General features: G+C 42.1%; 1 protein-coding gene across 1 annotated transcript in view; it reads left to right on the forward strand.

The window, feature by feature from the left end:
* FGF1 (fibroblast growth factor 1) overlaps positions 1-10,402 on the forward strand; it is a 96,646-nt gene extending 86,244 nt beyond the window's left edge. Inside the window, 2 exon segments of the mRNA XM_003266554.3 lie at positions 1,750-1,853; positions 7,095-10,402. Of these exon segments, the coding sequence (XP_003266602.2) occupies positions 1,750-1,853; positions 7,095-7,289 (299 nt within the window). The 3' untranslated portion in view covers positions 7,290-10,402.
* The last annotated feature ends 7,443 nt before the right edge of the window (positions 10,403-17,845 follow it).

Here is a 17,845-nt window from a genome sequence, read left to right on the forward strand (position 1 = left end):
AAGCTTTTCACTATCTCCTCTGCTATTTGGAAACATGGAAGTATATTTCCTATTCAAAGACATTAAATTAAAAATGAAAACAGGCCGGGCGCAGTGGTTCACACCTGTAATCCCAGCACTTTGGGAGGCTGAGGCAGGCGGAGCATGAGGTCAGGAATTTGAGACCAGCCTGGCCAACATGGTGAAACCCCGTCTCTACTAAAAATACAAAAATTAGCCGGGCATGGTGGTGCATGCCTGTAGTCCCAGCTACTGGGGAGGATGAGGCAGGAGAATTGCTTGAACCCGGGAGGCGGAGCTTGCAGTGAGCCGAGATCGCGCCACTGTACTTCAGCCTGGGCAACAGAACAAGACTCCGTCTCAAAAGAAAAAAAAAAAAGAAAAGAAAGCAAAGAAAAGGCAATGAGGGGTCTAGATCTACCAACCAAAGCCCTGTGTGTTCCAGCCTCTCCTGCCCCTCGGCCTCTGCCAAGACGAACCTCAGAGATGCCCCCTCATCTTCCTACGGAACTAACTACTGGGCAGCCACTGGTTCCTGGTCTAGATTTCACTCCTAGTCGTAATGATGGTTGTGACAGTCTAATGACCAAATAAATTATCCCGAAGAGTCTAGAATTAATTCCAATTCCCAAATGTGAATTATCAAAGCACCTCTCTCAAGAGGGCACCCTAGGGTGAATAAATAAGTTAATAATTATCAAATGGATATTGGATTCCAATTAAGTGTCCAGCACCTTGGGAGTGTCAATCAGTGTGAATGAGGAGAGTGTGACTCTGTAACTCGTAGTCCTTTCGCTCCATCTCCAGGTTTCTCAACCTGGGCGCTGCCGACTCTTTGGGCGGGAAAATTCTTTGCTGTGGGGGCTGCCCTGTGCATTGCAGGATGTTAGCAGCATCTCAGGCCTCTACCCACCAGATGCCAGTAGCACCCGCCCCCCTAGCTGTGACAACAGAAACTGTCTTCAGAGATTGCCAAATGTCCCCGCTGGAGCAAAATCACCCCCAGTTGAGAACCACTGTTCTCATCACTGCATTTCCAGGTAACGGCTTCATTCTCCCTCCATCAGGAGCTGGCGATCTCCCCTCTGCCTGTACCCCAGGTGGGTTGCCATAGAGGCTGAGGGATTGACGGAAACTTCATTGTGAGGGAGTTCCCCGAGTTTCATATGTGGCAACCAGTCCTAACTCCCTGGGAACCTCTTCTGTCTCAGGGAAAATAGCAATCTCAGATTTTATAAAATAACGATCTGCGGACAGGAGTCTCTCCCATGACTAGAAGGCCCAGACAATTAAAAGGCACCCCTATGCAGGTTGATAATGAAAGCAGAACACATGCAGGCTGGCCAGATCCTACTCTGTGGCATCCCAAGATTGCAGGGATGAGGGAGCCCGGGGGAGTGAGTGCCATTTCCTCCTGTGATTATTTTCCTACAGGTGACAGAAAGAAAGGAGCGAGGCACCGTGAAGGTGCACTCAGGGTCATTTTGTAACCAACAGGGTGGACAGGTAGGTGAGCCGGCTGTTGTCTCTCCTTCCTTTCCCAAGGACGTAATTCCCGATGGACAGCTTTCTTTGGAAGGCAAAGAAAAAGGGACTGTATTTCTATGTTTTGATTAATCTGAGGCTCATCCCTGAGGGCTCCGTGAAATGAATGAGCAGAATTTTCCATGGCCAACTGTCCTGGCTGCCGGGTCCTATCGGCAAAAGCGTAGTGTTTATTTACTTTTGCTCATGTTATTTTTATTCCAGTTCAGCTGCAGCTCAGTGCGGAAAGCGTGGGGGAGGTGTATATAAAGAGTACCGAGACTGGCCAGTACTTGGCCATGGACACCGACGGGCTTTTATACGGCTCAGTAAGTATGAAGCTGACATGCTTCCAGACGTGGCCAAGGTTTGAGGTTTCCAGAAATCTTGTTACATGGAGTGAGGCAAACTATAAAGCAACAATTAGTCTCTGTTTGTTATTTTTTCCAGAAGGATTCCCACCCTCACCCTGCTTTATTTTAGGCACGAACATAAAAGAGTTTCTTGTGGTATTCTCTCAAAACACCCAAATGTATTATCATATAAACACAGAGGAAAGATTGATTGATGTTTTGGTAACTCTTCAGTCACTCATTTTAGAATATCTAATCCCATTCCATTCATTCATTCATTCATTCATTCCAAAAATGTTTTTCTTTCTTTTTTTCACCTTGAGACAGGGTCTGGCTCTGTCGCCCAGGCTGGAGTGCAGTGGCACAATCATGGCTCACTGAAGCCTCGAACTCCCGGGCTCAAGAAATCCTCCCCCCTCAGCCCCCTGAGTAGCTGGGACTACAGATGAATACCACCATGCCCGGCTAATGTTTTTATTTTTTGTAAAGACAAGGTCTCACTATGTTGCTGAGGCTGGTCTCAAACCCCTGGGCTCAAGCGGCCCCAGCCTTCCAAAGTGCTGGGATTATAGGCCACCACACACAGCCCAAAAATGTTTCTTGAATACCTAGGTACTACGTGCTATAGGTGTGTCTCTTATTTATTTTTACACAAATGGCAGAGCCTGGGCTTTCGCAGTTTATATGTCATGCATTAAACTTTGAAAATAGCCCCTTTTATTCTGAAAGGATCACCTAAAAGGATAGAAAGCTTAATAACTTAATTCAACATTTATCAAATGTCTCCTGTGTCTAAGTGCCATGTTAGGTACTGAAAGGATGTGAGGATGAATGAGCTGCATGGAGAGGCGTAGTCTAATTGTTTCTTCAGTAGCTAAAATCCTCCATGCTCCCTGCCCTTTCCCTATCATAGCTAATGCTATATACAGGTTTGACCATGTATAGATAGGTCTTTATGGGAAAGGAACAGAAATAGAGGCAATGTGATTTTGCCCCTATTGGTATCTCTGTGACAGGAGTTAACTGGAGAGACAGCTTAAACTAACGACTGCAGGTTTTGAAGTTATTTCTAGATTTTAATGTTCCCTCCTCTGTATCCTAACAGTTGATAAACTAAGGCTTGGCTGTAATTCCTAGCCCAATCCCCCAACCCCTTTCCTCCCTTTTATGAAGATGTCTTCAAAAAGACAGTCAGTAGGGGGAATTTTAGTCTGGAGCTTCAACTTATATAAAATTGCCAAGTGACAGAGGGCACAGGAAACCCTCTTGAAGTTGTTGTCTCAGCCAAGGGTCCCGATGTGAATACAGTTTTGTTTCCTCTCACTGCCCACTGGGGATCAGGAGATTAAATCACCAGGATAATAGGTAACCTCTAAAATGCTATGTGCTCAGTACAGATCACCTGGGATGGCTTTAAGGGGTTTGGCAGTAGGGGATTTTTTTAAGGTAGTTCTTCCAAGCGGTAGTAAAATCAATCCATCAGCCAATCATTCCGTCTCAGACTCATGATTAAATCTCATGCCTCTGCCACTCTGGCAAGTCACTTACCCACTCTGAGCCTTGTCTAAAATGAGGACGGTCATGGATCATAACCGCCTCACACAGAGCGTACGTGGGTTCAGTAGTGCAACACACAGAATGCGCCCATCAGAGGGGCTGGCCCGTCGCAGACCACTGATGGCTGTAAGACAAGTCATCAGCTTAGAAGCCCCTCACCCTGACTGTGTCTTAGGTTATGCCACAGTTTTATGGCTTTTCCCCCTTTAAATAAATTTTGATGTTTATGGTAACCTGCTTTCACTTATATAAAAATATTGAGGGAGAACTCCCAGAATCTAATTTCCGATAGGCTCCAGGCACCCCCTTCTCCCACTATAGACATGGCCATCACTACAATTCACCTGAAATATGATCTTAATATATTACGCCTAAAAATGTTTGCATTTTCCCCATTGATAAAGAGAAGTTCTGAGATATCTCAAAGCTCTGCTTCATGCTCTTCACAAAATTTGGGCACTAATCCATCCTGATTCAAACTTGTGTGTGTGGAAAGGATATATACATTTTTTTAAAGTTTGAAAGGCTATATATGAAAATACTGATATAGTTATCTCTGGGGGTGGAGAATGGGTGGTTTTATAATATGTGAATAACTTCCTATATTTTCCAAATTTTTTTTACAGTAAGTATATGTCACCTATGTAATTTAGAGTGGGAGGGGAAACATGCTAAATATAAAAAAGAAGACAATTTAAACAACAAACATCAATCAATAGTTAACCCACACATCTTCAGCATTGTACCAAGTGCATAATGAGTGCTGACAAATCCTGGTGGAGGGACGGAGCACCGCTGATCTGGCCTGCTGACTCAGCCTGTGACTCAGCTATTTTGTGTGTGTCAACTGCTCCAGTATAATAGAGACATCAGGTGGGGAATGTGGCCATCCTCACCTTCGTCACAGAACACAGGCCTGATGCCCACGATGAGGTGTCAGGGGTGAGTCCTGCCTACAAGGGAGTGGGCAACCCACATAGGTCCAAGCTGTCTACCTCCTTCTACCCGAAACAACATGCATCAAACACGAATGTCTGCACCAAGTTCCTCCAGAGGCAGCAGAGTCATCCGATAAAATATTATATTTATATCTCATCTTGTTCCAAAATGATCTAAAGTGTCTCACCCAGTTGTCATTTCACTAGATTATGAATGAATAAGAAGCAGGATACTTCCTGTTACACAGTTCCTTACTAAGAAAGGCTGACTTTACTGACTGCTTTATATTGTCTCAAGAATCAAATTAAACGCATTACTTAGCTGGTGAGCACCTATTATTTGCAAGGCTCTGTGTCTGGGGGATGGAGAGAAGACCAACAAGATTCCATCTCCTTCCTCACTAGGGTTTATAATCTAAAGAAACAAACATGCTCACACATAGAGAAGAACAATGAACAACATAATCGGAAACCACCAGACAGGGAATCACCAACCACTGTGGGTGAAGAGAGACTGTAGGGGTCACACGACTTGAAAAAGGCAAAGCAAAGTCAGATATCTCAGTTCCCAGCATAAGTGTTTTAATATACCTGTTTTAGACCCAAATGTAATAAATATATTCTAAGATCTTGACGAATAGAAAGTTCAAAAACTGAATTCCCCGTCTACCAACAGATTAACTACAAGTAAGCAAAACAGCGGTTGCTGGATTTTTTTCAAGTAACTGCACTCTTTAATATGTTGTGGCTGATTTTCTTTTTTTTTTGGTTTTTTTTTTTTTTTTGAGACAGAGTCTCACTCTGTCGCCCAGGCTGGAGTGCAGTGGCGCAATCTCGGCTCACTGCAAGCTCCACATCCCGGGTTCACACCATTCTCCTGCCTCAGCCTCTCCGAGTAGCTGGGACTACAGGCGCCCGCCACCACACCCGGCTAATTTTTTTTTGTATTTTTAGTAGAGACGGGGTTTCACTGTGGTCTCGATCTCCTGACCTCATGATCCGCCCGCCTCGGCCTCCCAAAGTGCTGGGATTATAAGCGTGAGCCACCGCGCCCGGCCATGTTGTGGCTGATTTTCAACTTAATAAATGTGCAGCTGCACTGGATTCTACTGTACGGATATTCTTTTATCCCCTTAACCAATCACCTTTCCATGGACATATAGGTTACTCCTAATCGCTTGCCCCTATAACCGTTGGTTCACAGACCATCCTCAAAAATACAGTTGTACACTTACTCAACCATCTCCTAGGGGTAGATTCCTAGAAGTGAAATTGCTGAGTCAAAGGTAATACATCTTGTAAATTTTGATACATATGGCTAAACTGTCTTCAGAAAGTTTCCACTAATTTTTCTCACCAACTGTGCATGGCAGTGCCTAGTTCCCACATTCTAAGTCCTGCAAATGGTTTTTTATCTTTGTGCAAATGTTTTTTTTTTTTTATCTTTGCACGTAGGAGGATAGCTAACATATGATAAATAATTTTTAGTTTGCATTTTTCTCGTTAGCAGTATTGAATGTTTTCATAGTTTTGTTGTTCATTTTTAAAACATCAAATAAAACATGACATTTTGATGATATCATAAGTCTATATCCATATACCCTTATCTAGTCTGTATGTACATAAAGAGATGTAGGGAAGGATGTTCATCAGTGATTAACAGTTGCCTATATCTGGGCGGTGGGTTTTGGGATAGTTTTTTCTTTTTACAAAGTAAAGGTATATTTTTAAAAGTACAATTCTTCTTATAAGTAGCATTTTTATCACTCTTTAGAGACAGGGTCTCGCTCTGTCACCCAGACTAGAGTGCAGTGGTACAATCATAGCTCACTACAGCCTCAAACTCCTGGGGTCGAGCAATCCTCCTACCTCAGCCTCCTAAGTAGCTAGGAGGACAGGCACACACCATGGCACCTAGCTAATTAAAAAAAAAAAAATTGTAGAGAATGGGTCTTGCTATGTTGCCCAGACTGGCCTCAAATTCCTGGGCTCAAGCAATCCTCTTGCCTCAGCCTCCCAAAGTGTTGTGATTACAGGCATGAGCCACTGTGCCTGACCACAAGTAGCATCTATTTATAAGATTCTTTTTATAAGTAGCAAAAAATAAAGCTATTTTCATTAAAAAAAAACATTTACATTCTAGGATATGTTTCATGCTTAGGATAGATTTTGCACAAGCATATCTTCATAACAATACTTGGGTAAAATCCTAATGTTAGTGAAAATCACCAGGATAAAAAGGCATTTTAGCAGCTTTTTGTTTATTCTCTAAGTCTAGTCTTCAAGTTAAAACAACAACAACAACAACAACCCACTACATCACAGTCTGGTTTTTACCTATTTTGAATGTTTTTCCATGGTCAGGCCTGTGTGCCAGGCCACTACAGAGATGAAAGATCCAGCCCTGCCCTCAAGGTACTTATGGTCAGCAGGATGGCTCTTATCAGTAGCATCTTAATTACTTTAAAATTGATTTTAAATGGAAAGGGAGTTTATAATAATAGCAAATGCATATTGAAGGCTCTTTAGTGCCAGGTGCTGTTCTAAGTCCTTATGACTACCCTGTGAAATAAGTTCCACCATGACCCCAATTTTCCTGAAGAGGAGACTGAGGCATGGAGAGCTTTAGTATTTTGCCCAATGTCACAGAGCTAGTAAATGGGGACCCCCATGTGAAACTACTCACTGATTGTCCTACTCTCTTTTGGTTTTATCTTTTTAGCAGACACCAAATGAGGAATGTTTGTTCCTGGAAAGGCTGGAGGAGAACCATTACAACACCTATATATCCAAGAAGCATGCAGAGAAGAATTGGTTTGTTGGCCTCAAGAAGAATGGAAGCTGCAAACGCGGTCCTCGGACTCACTATGGCCAGAAAGCAATCTTGTTTCTCCCCCTGCCAGTCTCTTCTGATTAAAGAGATCTGTCCTGGGTGTTGACCACTCCAGAGAAGCTTTGAGGGGTCCTCACCTGGTTGACCCAAAAATGTTCCCTTGACCATTGGCTGCGCTAACCCCCAGCCCACAGAGCCTGAATTTGTAAGCAACTTGCTTCTAAATGCCCAGTTCACTTCTTTGCAGAGCCTTTTACCCCTGCACAGTTTAGAACAGAGGGACCAAATTGCTTCTAGGAGTCAACTGGCTGGCCAGTCTGGGTCTGAGTTTGGATCTCCAATTGCTTCTTGCAGGCTGAGTCCCTCAATGCAAAAGTGGGGCCAAATGAAATGTGTTAAGGGGTCTGCTAAGTGGGACATTAGTAACTGCATACTATTTCCCTCTACTGAGTAAACCCTGTCTGTGATTCCCCCAAACATCTGGCATGGCTCCCTTTTGTCCTTACTGTGCCCTGCAAATATTAGCAAAGAAGCTTCATGCCAGGTTAGGAAGGCAGCATTCCATGACCGGAAACAGGGACAAAGAAATTCCCCCTTCAGAACAGAGGCATTTAAAATGGAAAAGAGAGATTGGATTTTGGTGGGTAACTCAGAAGGATGGCATCTCCATGTAGAATCAATGAAGAAAGGGAGGCCCAGCCGCAGGAAGGCAGAATAAATCCTTGGGAGTCATTACCACGCCTTGACCTTCCCAGGGTTACTCAGGAGCAGAGAGCCCTGGGTGACTTCAGGTGGAGAGCACTAGAAGTGGTTTCTTGATAACAAGCAAGGATATCAGAGCTGGGAAATTCATGTGGATCTGGGGACTGAGTGTGGGAGTGAGGAGAAAGAAAGGGAAACTGGCTGAGGGGATATCATAAAAAGAGGATGATTTCAGAAGGAGAAGGAAAAAGAAAGTAATGCCACACATTGTGCTTGGCCCCTGGTAAGCAGAGGCTTTGGGGTCCTAGCCCAGTGCTTCTCCAACACTGAAGTGCTTGCAGATCATCTGGGGACCTGGTTTGAATGGAGATTCCGATTCAGTGGGTTGGGGGCAGAGTTTCTGCAGTTCCATCAGGCCCCCAGGTACAGGTGCTGACAATACTGCTGCCTTACCCACCATACGTTAAGGAGCAGGGTCCTGGTCCTAAAGAGTGTTATTCAGATGAAGGTGGTTCGACTCCCTGAACCTCACCTGACCTCAACTCACCCTTAAAAATGCACACCTCATGAGTCTACCTGAGCATTCAGGCAGCACTGACAATAGTTATGCCTGTACTAAGGAGCATGATTTTAAGATGCTTTGGCCCAATGCCTATAAAATGCCCACTTTGAAGATATACAGAAACATACTTCAAAAATGTTAAACCCTTACCAACAGCTTTTCCCAAGAGACCGTTTGTATTACCATTACTTGTATAAATACGCTTCCTGCTTAAACTTGACCCAAGTGGCTAGCAAATTAGAAACACCATTCATCTCTAACATATGATACTGATGCCATGTAAAGGCCTTTAATAAGCCATTGAAATTTACTGTGAGACTGTATGTTTTAATTGCATTCAAAAATATACAGCTTGAAAGCAGTTAAACTGATTAGTATTCAGGCACTGAGAATGATAGTAATAGGATACAATGTATAAGCTACTCACTTATCTGATACTTACATTTACCTATAAAATGAGATTTTTGTTTTCCTCTGTGCTATTACAAATTTTCTTTTGAAAGTAGGAACTCTTAAGCAATGGTAATTGTGAATAAAAATTGATGAGAGTGTTAGCTCATGTTTCATATGAAATTGAAGTAATTGTTAACTAAAAACAATTCCTTAGTAACTGAACTGTCATATTTAGAATGGAAGGAAAATGACAATTTGTGAAAGTTCAAAGCAATAGTGCAATTGAAGAATTGACCTAAGTAAGCTAACATTATGGTTAATAATAGTATTTTAGATTTGTGAAGCAAAATGATTTCATAACTTTTTTGTTTTTGTTACTTGGATAAGATCAATCTGTTTTATTTTAGTAAATCTTTGCAGGCAAGTTAGAGAAAATGCAGTGTGGCTTAACATCTCTTTAGTATGAAGATTTGGCCAGAAAAAGATACCCAGAGAGGAAATCTAAGATAATTATAATGGTCCATACTTTTTATTGCATGAATCAAACTCAACATTGGCCAAGGAAAATTAAATACCATTGCTAACTTGTGAAATGGAAATCTGTGATTTCAGAGATGCAAAGCATTGTAGTAAAAACACCAATGTGACCTCGACCATCTCAGCCCAGATATCATTCATATATCTGTTCAACGACTATTAAGGTGCCCACTGTGTGCTAGGCACTGTACTGGATACTGGGGACCTTATCTGTCTGGTTTGCTGCTGTATCTTCTCCCAGGGCATTATATTTATGATGAAAGATGCTGTGGATTCAATTCTTTCAGTCAAGAATAAACACAGACTTTGTAGGTTCCTGCTGAATAAACAGCAAATCCCAGAAACCCAGATTTTGGAAGAATCAGCAACCCCCAGCATAAAATAAACCCCTATGAAAATGTCAGAGGACATGGCAAGGTAAACTTAGCATTTTCAACTTTAGAACCAGGTCAGCTTCAGGGGGACTGCTTTCAAATCAGCCAAAGAGCCTGTCAGATCTTCTCAGAAGGAAGAGGTTGGTAGTTCCCTGCTCTGTTTTGAACATGCTCTATCTAGTTCATTAACCTGGGGACATTCCCATTGCTGTCTTAAGTCAGTCTCATAGCCAGCTCCTGTCACGTGCCTCTCATATGGATTCATTTTCGGGCCAGCTCTGAATAAAGCATCACGAACATATGTGCTTTTGGTCGTTTGCAATGTGATGGTGGTGGAGGTAGGTATTGGTTTCCTTGGAAGGCATGATAAGAAAGATTCCTATGGCCAACAGTGTGTGTGAACAAAAAACTGATTGGAGCATCAGCTGTTACTGAAGGTCCTCGCTTTGTGTCAGAGGCAAAGGAACCCAAGTCGCCAAGTCCTCAGCCTTGAATGTACTGCTGACAACTAAACTCACAGGCTGCAAAGCAGACCTCTGATGAAGACGCCTGTCATTTCACATCACTGTCTTTTTGTGTATCATAGTCTGCACCTTACAAATATTAATAAATCTTCCAATAATAGGTGATAATGTCTCCGAGTTTCTGAGCATTCTGCTGCCTCATCTTTCTATCAAAGGACTTCCCCAGCATCCCTGAGGTGTGGCTGCTTAGTTTTCGATACTTACCTTGTTACCAGATGTCAGACTTTAAAGGCTAACAGGGAATGTGAAGGTAGAAACATTTTTCAGTGTGTTTGGAAACAGAAGGCAGTATGGGTGATTTTCTACATTTCTGTTAGGGTAATATACATATACAGGAAACTCGCCTCGTGAGGAGCCAGGCACCATAAATAACTCAGGTGAAACCTTTTCTTCTTAACATAAACCATGTAAAATTATACTACTGTTGTTGAGGTGACTGGCTCGTGCTTAGGCAAAGATATTATATGACCTAAAAAAAAAACATTTAAGGACTTATTTACAATTTTAAGTCAATGGAAAGAGCGTGGATCTCTTCATCTTAAGAGCCCTGATGTGGAGCTATAGATTTGCTTCTCAGATTTTCTAAATTATCATTCTAAGCAGTGTTTCCTTAAATAAACCTCTGGATCTTATGACATGTTATTCTTAGGAGGAAGTACGCTGCTGCCTAGCACATCATGCGGAATCACACACACAGGCACACACACAGATGCACACGCATCATCTAAGGAAAAAGGTGGGGAGAGTGTGCTCACTCTGCTAATTACATACCACAATATTGGTATACCACAGTCAATCCTTTCTTTCCCTTCTAAAGTTGCCTAAAGCAATATTTTTCTAGTTTTTGGATCTTGCTCCACCATAAGAACTACATTTTCCATTACAAACTGGCACATACATACTGTTATACATACACACCACTGAAACAAAAATTTCACAAAACTAGATGAGAGGCACTTTGATTCTTCTGTTACATTCCACTAAAACACACTAGTCAAACATCGTTTAACTTGGTTCACAACATTCATGGGTCACAACCGCAGTTTGAAAAACACTGACTTAAAGCAACTATTCTTCCCAAAGATGGCGAGACCCAGTGAGGATCTTGTGTTATGACTTTAGTGTTTTCAAAGACGCAGTTTGTTCTTGAGTAAACAAGACAAGAGGACATCCTGTTACCCAGGAACCATCTGTTTTGAAGGCTCTGTTAATTCTTTTAGCCTGGTTTGCTGCTAATCATGCAAAATGAATGTAATGAAACAGATTCCATGGGTGCCCACTGCTGCCTCCAAGGCTGGTCTAGCAGATTTTTCTGCTCTTGGAAGCCCTGGAGACTTTGACCCCCCTCCCCCTCCTTTGGAATTCTCATCACGTTGGGTCTTGAGGTCATTCCCTCCCTAACTCCCACAGTCTTCACTTCATTCCTCTCTGCTGCCTCCCCAACCCCTCACCAATTCCTAGTTCTTAACCATTTCTAATAAAAACATAAAAAGCAGATTGAACCAAGAAAAAGCTATAACCTGGGGCCTCTATGCATCTTCCCCAGCTCCCATCACTTTCTGGAAATGATCCTCTCTCATCTCTTATCTACCTTTTAAAAAGTGTGCCATTCCTGGCTCAGTCATAAGCTAAACATCATTGCTGCTGGAATGCAGCTTACACAGGGATCTGCATTTTCCATCTGGGCTGAACCAACTAAACAAAGTAATTCTATGTCTTAAATATTTGGTGGGGTGTGGGTGGCTGAGAATGGACCACCTGTCAGTGAACTTGACCACAAAGAGAAAAATATAAATATAGTCTTCACTTTTCATATGTATCTGAGTGATGTCCTATTTATCACGGGGTGGGAAGGGAGGAGGAATCTCCAATCCTAAGCACTTTTGGGTTGTTATATTAGCTAGTATGGTAGTAGTAGCACATCAGACAAAAATGTGCTGTCAACTACACTTTCACAAATTAACAAAAAATATTTTTAGAAGCAGTAGTGACAATGTGAAAATATTTAAGCCCAACTAAGCAGCAGGACTTGTATGTTCTCCATTTCAAAATGACTAGGGATGATTTGTTTGACGACCATTAAAATTGAAATAATGGCTAGTAAAAAGTGGCACCCCCTCCCTCGAATCCACTCCCTAAAGCTGTCCTCCACCCCTGGGAAAAAACTCCTCTTGCCATTGTACATAAATGTACACTAAAATCGACTCAGAGGACTCAGAGCTTTAGGCTTGGGGATCTGACACTAGGGACTCCAGACCCTAGTTATTGAACTACCATTCTCTCAAGTAACCAGGGAAATGTACTAAATGACTATTGGAATCTTTCTGCAACGTTGGACCCACTTTGCGGTTGACATATTGACCATGACATACTACACTGTTAGCTTTCCACCCTAGTTATAAAATTAAAAAGAGAAACCAGGTCACGCACAGCCTGAAGCCAGAGGGTGGGTTTGCTTTATAAAATGCACATATTGTAGGACCTAGCTTTGGGGTCTTCTGATGGTTCTGAGAATGTTTGTGATGTGGGAAGGAGGTATTTCCCAAATTGCTTCCTTCCTTCTTAGCTCCCCACTGTCACGCAGGCTATATTTACACATTCAGCAGCTAAACATTGGTGTCTGTTTTATTACATAAACAAGGAAAACCTCACATGTCCTTGATGTGCTTTTCTATCAGCCTTAATGAAGGGTTGGGCATTCCCTGTTTGGAAATGTGTTCAATTTAAGGATTTGGTTCACTTGGCCAAAGTGTTTGGGGATAGAGATGTAAATAGTCAATTTGTGCCAATTGTCACAGAGACACACTTCACTGTGATTTTCACATTTCATGTTTTCTTAGGAAATAATTTTTTTTAGTCTGACCCATAGATACATAAGAGTAAGGTGTTGGATTATTTTCTAATATGCCTTATTCTCCAAGATAAGTTATAGGAACATATTATATACTAACTTGTTTTGCATGGATTAGAAAAACAAGACTGTTCAGAGCCTGGGAATATCAACTCTATTAAGAGTTTAGCAACTTCCTGTGGAAATGAATAGTAAAATCTATTGCATTCTCAAAATAGAACACCTGCATTAGGGACAGTGCTATTGACCCAGGAAATGGTACAAGTTTTAAGACTGGGCGGATTGTTTCTGCTAATATGGGACAAAATTGCAAATCCAAGATGGTTGTGCAGAGAGAGCACATGAGAGGGAAATATGTTTCTATCTCCTTGGTGCTACTGAAATCTGCTGTATATTTAATTGAAGTGAAAAAGAGGTAGGTTTTTAGTTTCTTTTTTTTTTTTTTTTTTGAGACGGAGTCTCGCTCTGTCGCCCAGCCTGGAGTGTAGTGGTGTAATCTCGGCTCACTGCAACCTCCACCTCCCAGGTTCAAGTGATTCTCCTGCCTCAGCCTCCCGAGTAGCTGGGACTACAGGCACCCACCACCACGCCCGGCTAATTTTTGTATTTTTAGTAGAGACGGGGTTTCACCATGTTAGCCAGGATGGTCTCGATCTCCTGACCTCATGATCCACCCGCCTTGGCCTCCCAAACTGCTCCCAAAATCTCCCAAGGTGTGAGCCACCATGCCCAGCCAAAAAGAGGTAGGTTTTACAGATTGCTTGAAAATGTATAAGAATTGCTTGAACCCAGGAGGTGGAGGTTGCAGTGAGCCAAGATCATGCCACTGCACTCCAGCCTGGGCAACACAGCAAGACAAAAGAAAGAGAGAGAAAGAAAGAAAAGGGCAGGGCAGGGCAGGGAGAGAGAAGAGAGAAGAGGGATGGGGAGGGAGAAAGAAATGAAAGAAAGAAAAGAAAGAAAAAAGGAAAGAAAGGAAGGAAGGAACAGAAAGAAGGAAAGGAAGGAAAGGAAGGAAGGAAGGAAGGAAGGAAGGAAGGAAGGAAGGAAGGAAGGAAGGGAGGAAGGGAGGGAGGGAGGGAGGGGAGGGAAGGAGAGAGAGAGAGAGAAAATGTATAACTCCAAGAAACTTCACTTCAAAAAACTTCACTCTGTCACCCAGGCTAGAGGGCAGTGGCATGATCTCGGCTCACTGCAACCTCCCCCTCCTGGGTTCAAGTGATTCTCCTGCCTCAGCCTCCTGAGTAGCTGGGACTACAGGCAAGTATCACCACGCCTGGCTAATTTTTGTATTTTTAGTCCGGGATTTGCCATGTTGCCCAGGCTGGTCTCAAACTCCTGACCTCAAGTGATCCGCCCGCCTCAGCCTCCCAAAGTGCTGGGATTACAGGTGTGAGCCACTATGCCCAGCCCATCCATTAACCATTTATTGTCTATATTAGTCAGGGTCCAGTCAGGAGACAGAAACCACACAAATCATTTGAACGGGGGGATATTTTAATGGAAAGAATTGTTAACTAGTAAAAGGGATTAACTACTAAGAAGGGTAAGGAGATCGCTAAAGAACATTGGAATAGCAGGTGTAGAGAGCAACTACTATCTTCAAAGCTGAGGAGAGTACTCAAGGAAGGAACTCACTTGAAAGAGGATACCCTGTCAAGATGAGATTCAGGCTGCATTCGAGATGTGGCCATGGCCCACTGGATGGTGAAGAATTTCACCAAGGTGGTTCATTCCCACTAGAATGCTGGTGAAACTCTCTGGAAGCAACTTGCTGGGGTGCCAGTAAAACTCGCCGAAAGGTGTGCACCAGCAGGTCTCCACAGGGAGCTGCCCAGTGGCCACTGCACCATAGGAGCAAGAAGAAACACAGGAGCAATAAGAAAACTACAAGAACCGCAAAGAAATGCCCCTTCTTCTGATAGTGTCTCCCCAGCGCCCTCTACTGACAAACGTTACTTCATATCAGCTGGTATAGAAATGTTTTCAGGGTTCCGCTTCACTATAGCAAAACGATGCAAAGAGTAGATTTGGAGCAGAAAAGCAATAAACTGGTAACTGTCATAAACATGATTTAGATACTCTGCTAGATACAGAGTATTCAAAGATGAAAAAAGGTGGTCCTTTCTCTGAAAAAGCTTATTATAGTGGTGGAGAAAGTGCTAATTTTTTTGGCTTTATTTCCTTTAAAAAAAAAAAATGCTATCTTTCTAAGCCTTCTGAGATTCTCAGAAGAACACTAGGTATGTTCAAGGTACTATCTTTACATATTGTTAAGTCATTCCCTAATTTAAATTAACACAAATCAACATAAGATACAGATACAGAAGAAGATAGCTTTGAAGTCAGACAGCCAGAGTTGGAATCTTGACTCCTCCACTTACTGACTTTGTAACTTTGGGCAAATTACTTAATCTGTCTGTGCCTCCATTTCCTCCTCTGTAAAAGGATACAAATAGTATCAACCTCACTGAGTTGTTGGGAAGATTAAATGAGAGGGAGGCATGCAAGTATTTTTAACAAAATATCTAGCATATAAGAATTAAATAAACGTGCCATTATTTTGATAATAAATATCCTATATATTCTATAATAAGATAGGACTAAAAATAACCTTTTAGAGCCTCCATTTAGGTTCCGAGTGATCAATTTCGTGAATCCACATTTGAAGAGATCTTGTTCCACAGCAGTGCATATGAAAAAGATGAGAATCTTAGTTGACTCCAAGTTTAATAAGACCCAGATGATGATAATTTCCCTATTGTAGTTTCAGCTCGTCAGTCCATATGTGGACTATGGTATCTTATTCTAGATGCTACATATTAAATAAACTTTTATAAATTTTAAAACAAAATTATGTGGAGAATAACGGATGACTAGTAAAGGGCCAGAAAAACATATACAAAACAAACAAACAAAAAACAACTGAAGAAATGAGATTTGTTAAGAGAAGTTTTTTGGTTTTTTTGTTTTTTTTTTTTTTTGAGACGGAGTCTCGCTCTGTGGCCCAGGCTGGAGTGCAGTGGCGCAATCTCAGCTCACTGCAAACTCCGCCTCCCGGGTTCACGCCATTCTCCTGCCTCAGCCTCTCCGAGTAGCTGGGACTACAGGCGCCCGCCACCACGCCCGGCTAATTTTTTGTATTTTTTTTTTTTAGTAGAGACGGGGTTTCACCGTGGTCTCGATCTCCTGACCTCATGATCCGCCCACCTCGGCCTCCCAAAGTGCTGGGATTACAAGTGTGAGCCACCACGCCCGGCCAAGAGAAGTTTTAAAAGATACCGTAGCTTTCTTCAGCTAGTTCAAGGGTCATATTGTTTTTCTTGCTCTGGTCATCAAAATGAGTATAGGCATTCTACAAAGTTCCAGCCTATCCCCTGTCTGCAAACTATATGGATGATCCTCAATAAAACCTTAACTTTCTTTCTAATCACCTGTCCTAATGTTACTTGGGAGGGGCACTGGTTAAATTACTAGGTTTTTCATTCAATCACTTGTGCATTCTTTCAACAAATATTTCTTAAGACCTAAATATGCACTAGGTCTGGTGGGTTCAAGGGTGTACAGTAAACCTCTTTCCTGGAGCTTACACTCTCATAAAGGGAGACAGATACTGATGAACACATCATTTTTCAAATTTCAATCATTTGCATACTGCTTCCAAAATTTTTGCCATATATACCTATTGTCTGATTATAGTACTTCTAATTCATATAATTTATGTAAGACAGATTGTTTTATCTACTTTAAGGCCCACTGTATGCAGAAATACTCATAAAAGTGTAAGTATTCATTACTATTAGTACTATATAGATATTTCTTCTAATACACATTAAAATAAACATATAACTTTAACATCATAAAAGGACATCCACATATCATCTCTCCCGTCATACATATACCATACTTTAGGAAGTAATTTACCCAAGGAATCACACAGAGAAATGTGAAACTGCAACTGTCACAGCTTTTTGCAAGGAAGTATCCAGTGTCCTCCGACCATATAAGAAGGGGATTTCACTTCATTTCACTTAAGAGCTTCCCCCAGGAAGTGAGCTGATCTCTGAAGGAAGAGTAAGAGTTGACTAGTTAAAGAGATATGGCAAGGCTTGTGAAGAACACTCCAGATAGAGGCAGCAACATGTGCCAAGGCCCTGTGGCAGAAAGAAGAATGATGCCAGTGAGGCTCAAGTATAGAAAGCAAGGGGTGGCAGGGCATGGTATGAAGGGAGGCCAGCCAGGGAGGTAGAAGCCAGTGATAGAAGAGAGAAGCTGGTGGACTCCATTCTCCACCATCTGCAGACAACCATGTAGAAGCCACATATACGCGATCATCCTCTCTCCCCACACAGCTGAATTATAACACTTCCCTAGACCCTCTGCCAAAGGACACAAATAATCAGTATCAGCATGCATGTTTCTGGCCTGGATTCAAATATGAAACTCTGAAATGTATTTTCAGACACGAAACTTTGGAAGCTGAAGTTGTATTTGCTAAATACGTAGATCTTTCATGGAGGCTTTTATTCATTCCATTCAGCAGGTGGAGTAGAGGAAAATGCTTTTTATTCCCAACATATTCCCTTAAACCCAAAAGGAAAAACAAGGTTTGCCAGCATAGCTGAGGTGCAAGTTAGAACAGGGAAGCAGTGATTCTGTTCTGTATCTGAGTCTCATTCATAGTGAAAACATGAAGT

The sequence above is a fragment of the Nomascus leucogenys genome, chromosome 2 (assembly GCF_006542625.1).
Source record: "Nomascus leucogenys isolate Asia chromosome 2, Asia_NLE_v1, whole genome shotgun sequence".
NCBI classification, from domain to species: domain Eukaryota; kingdom Metazoa; phylum Chordata; class Mammalia; order Primates; family Hylobatidae; genus Nomascus; species Nomascus leucogenys.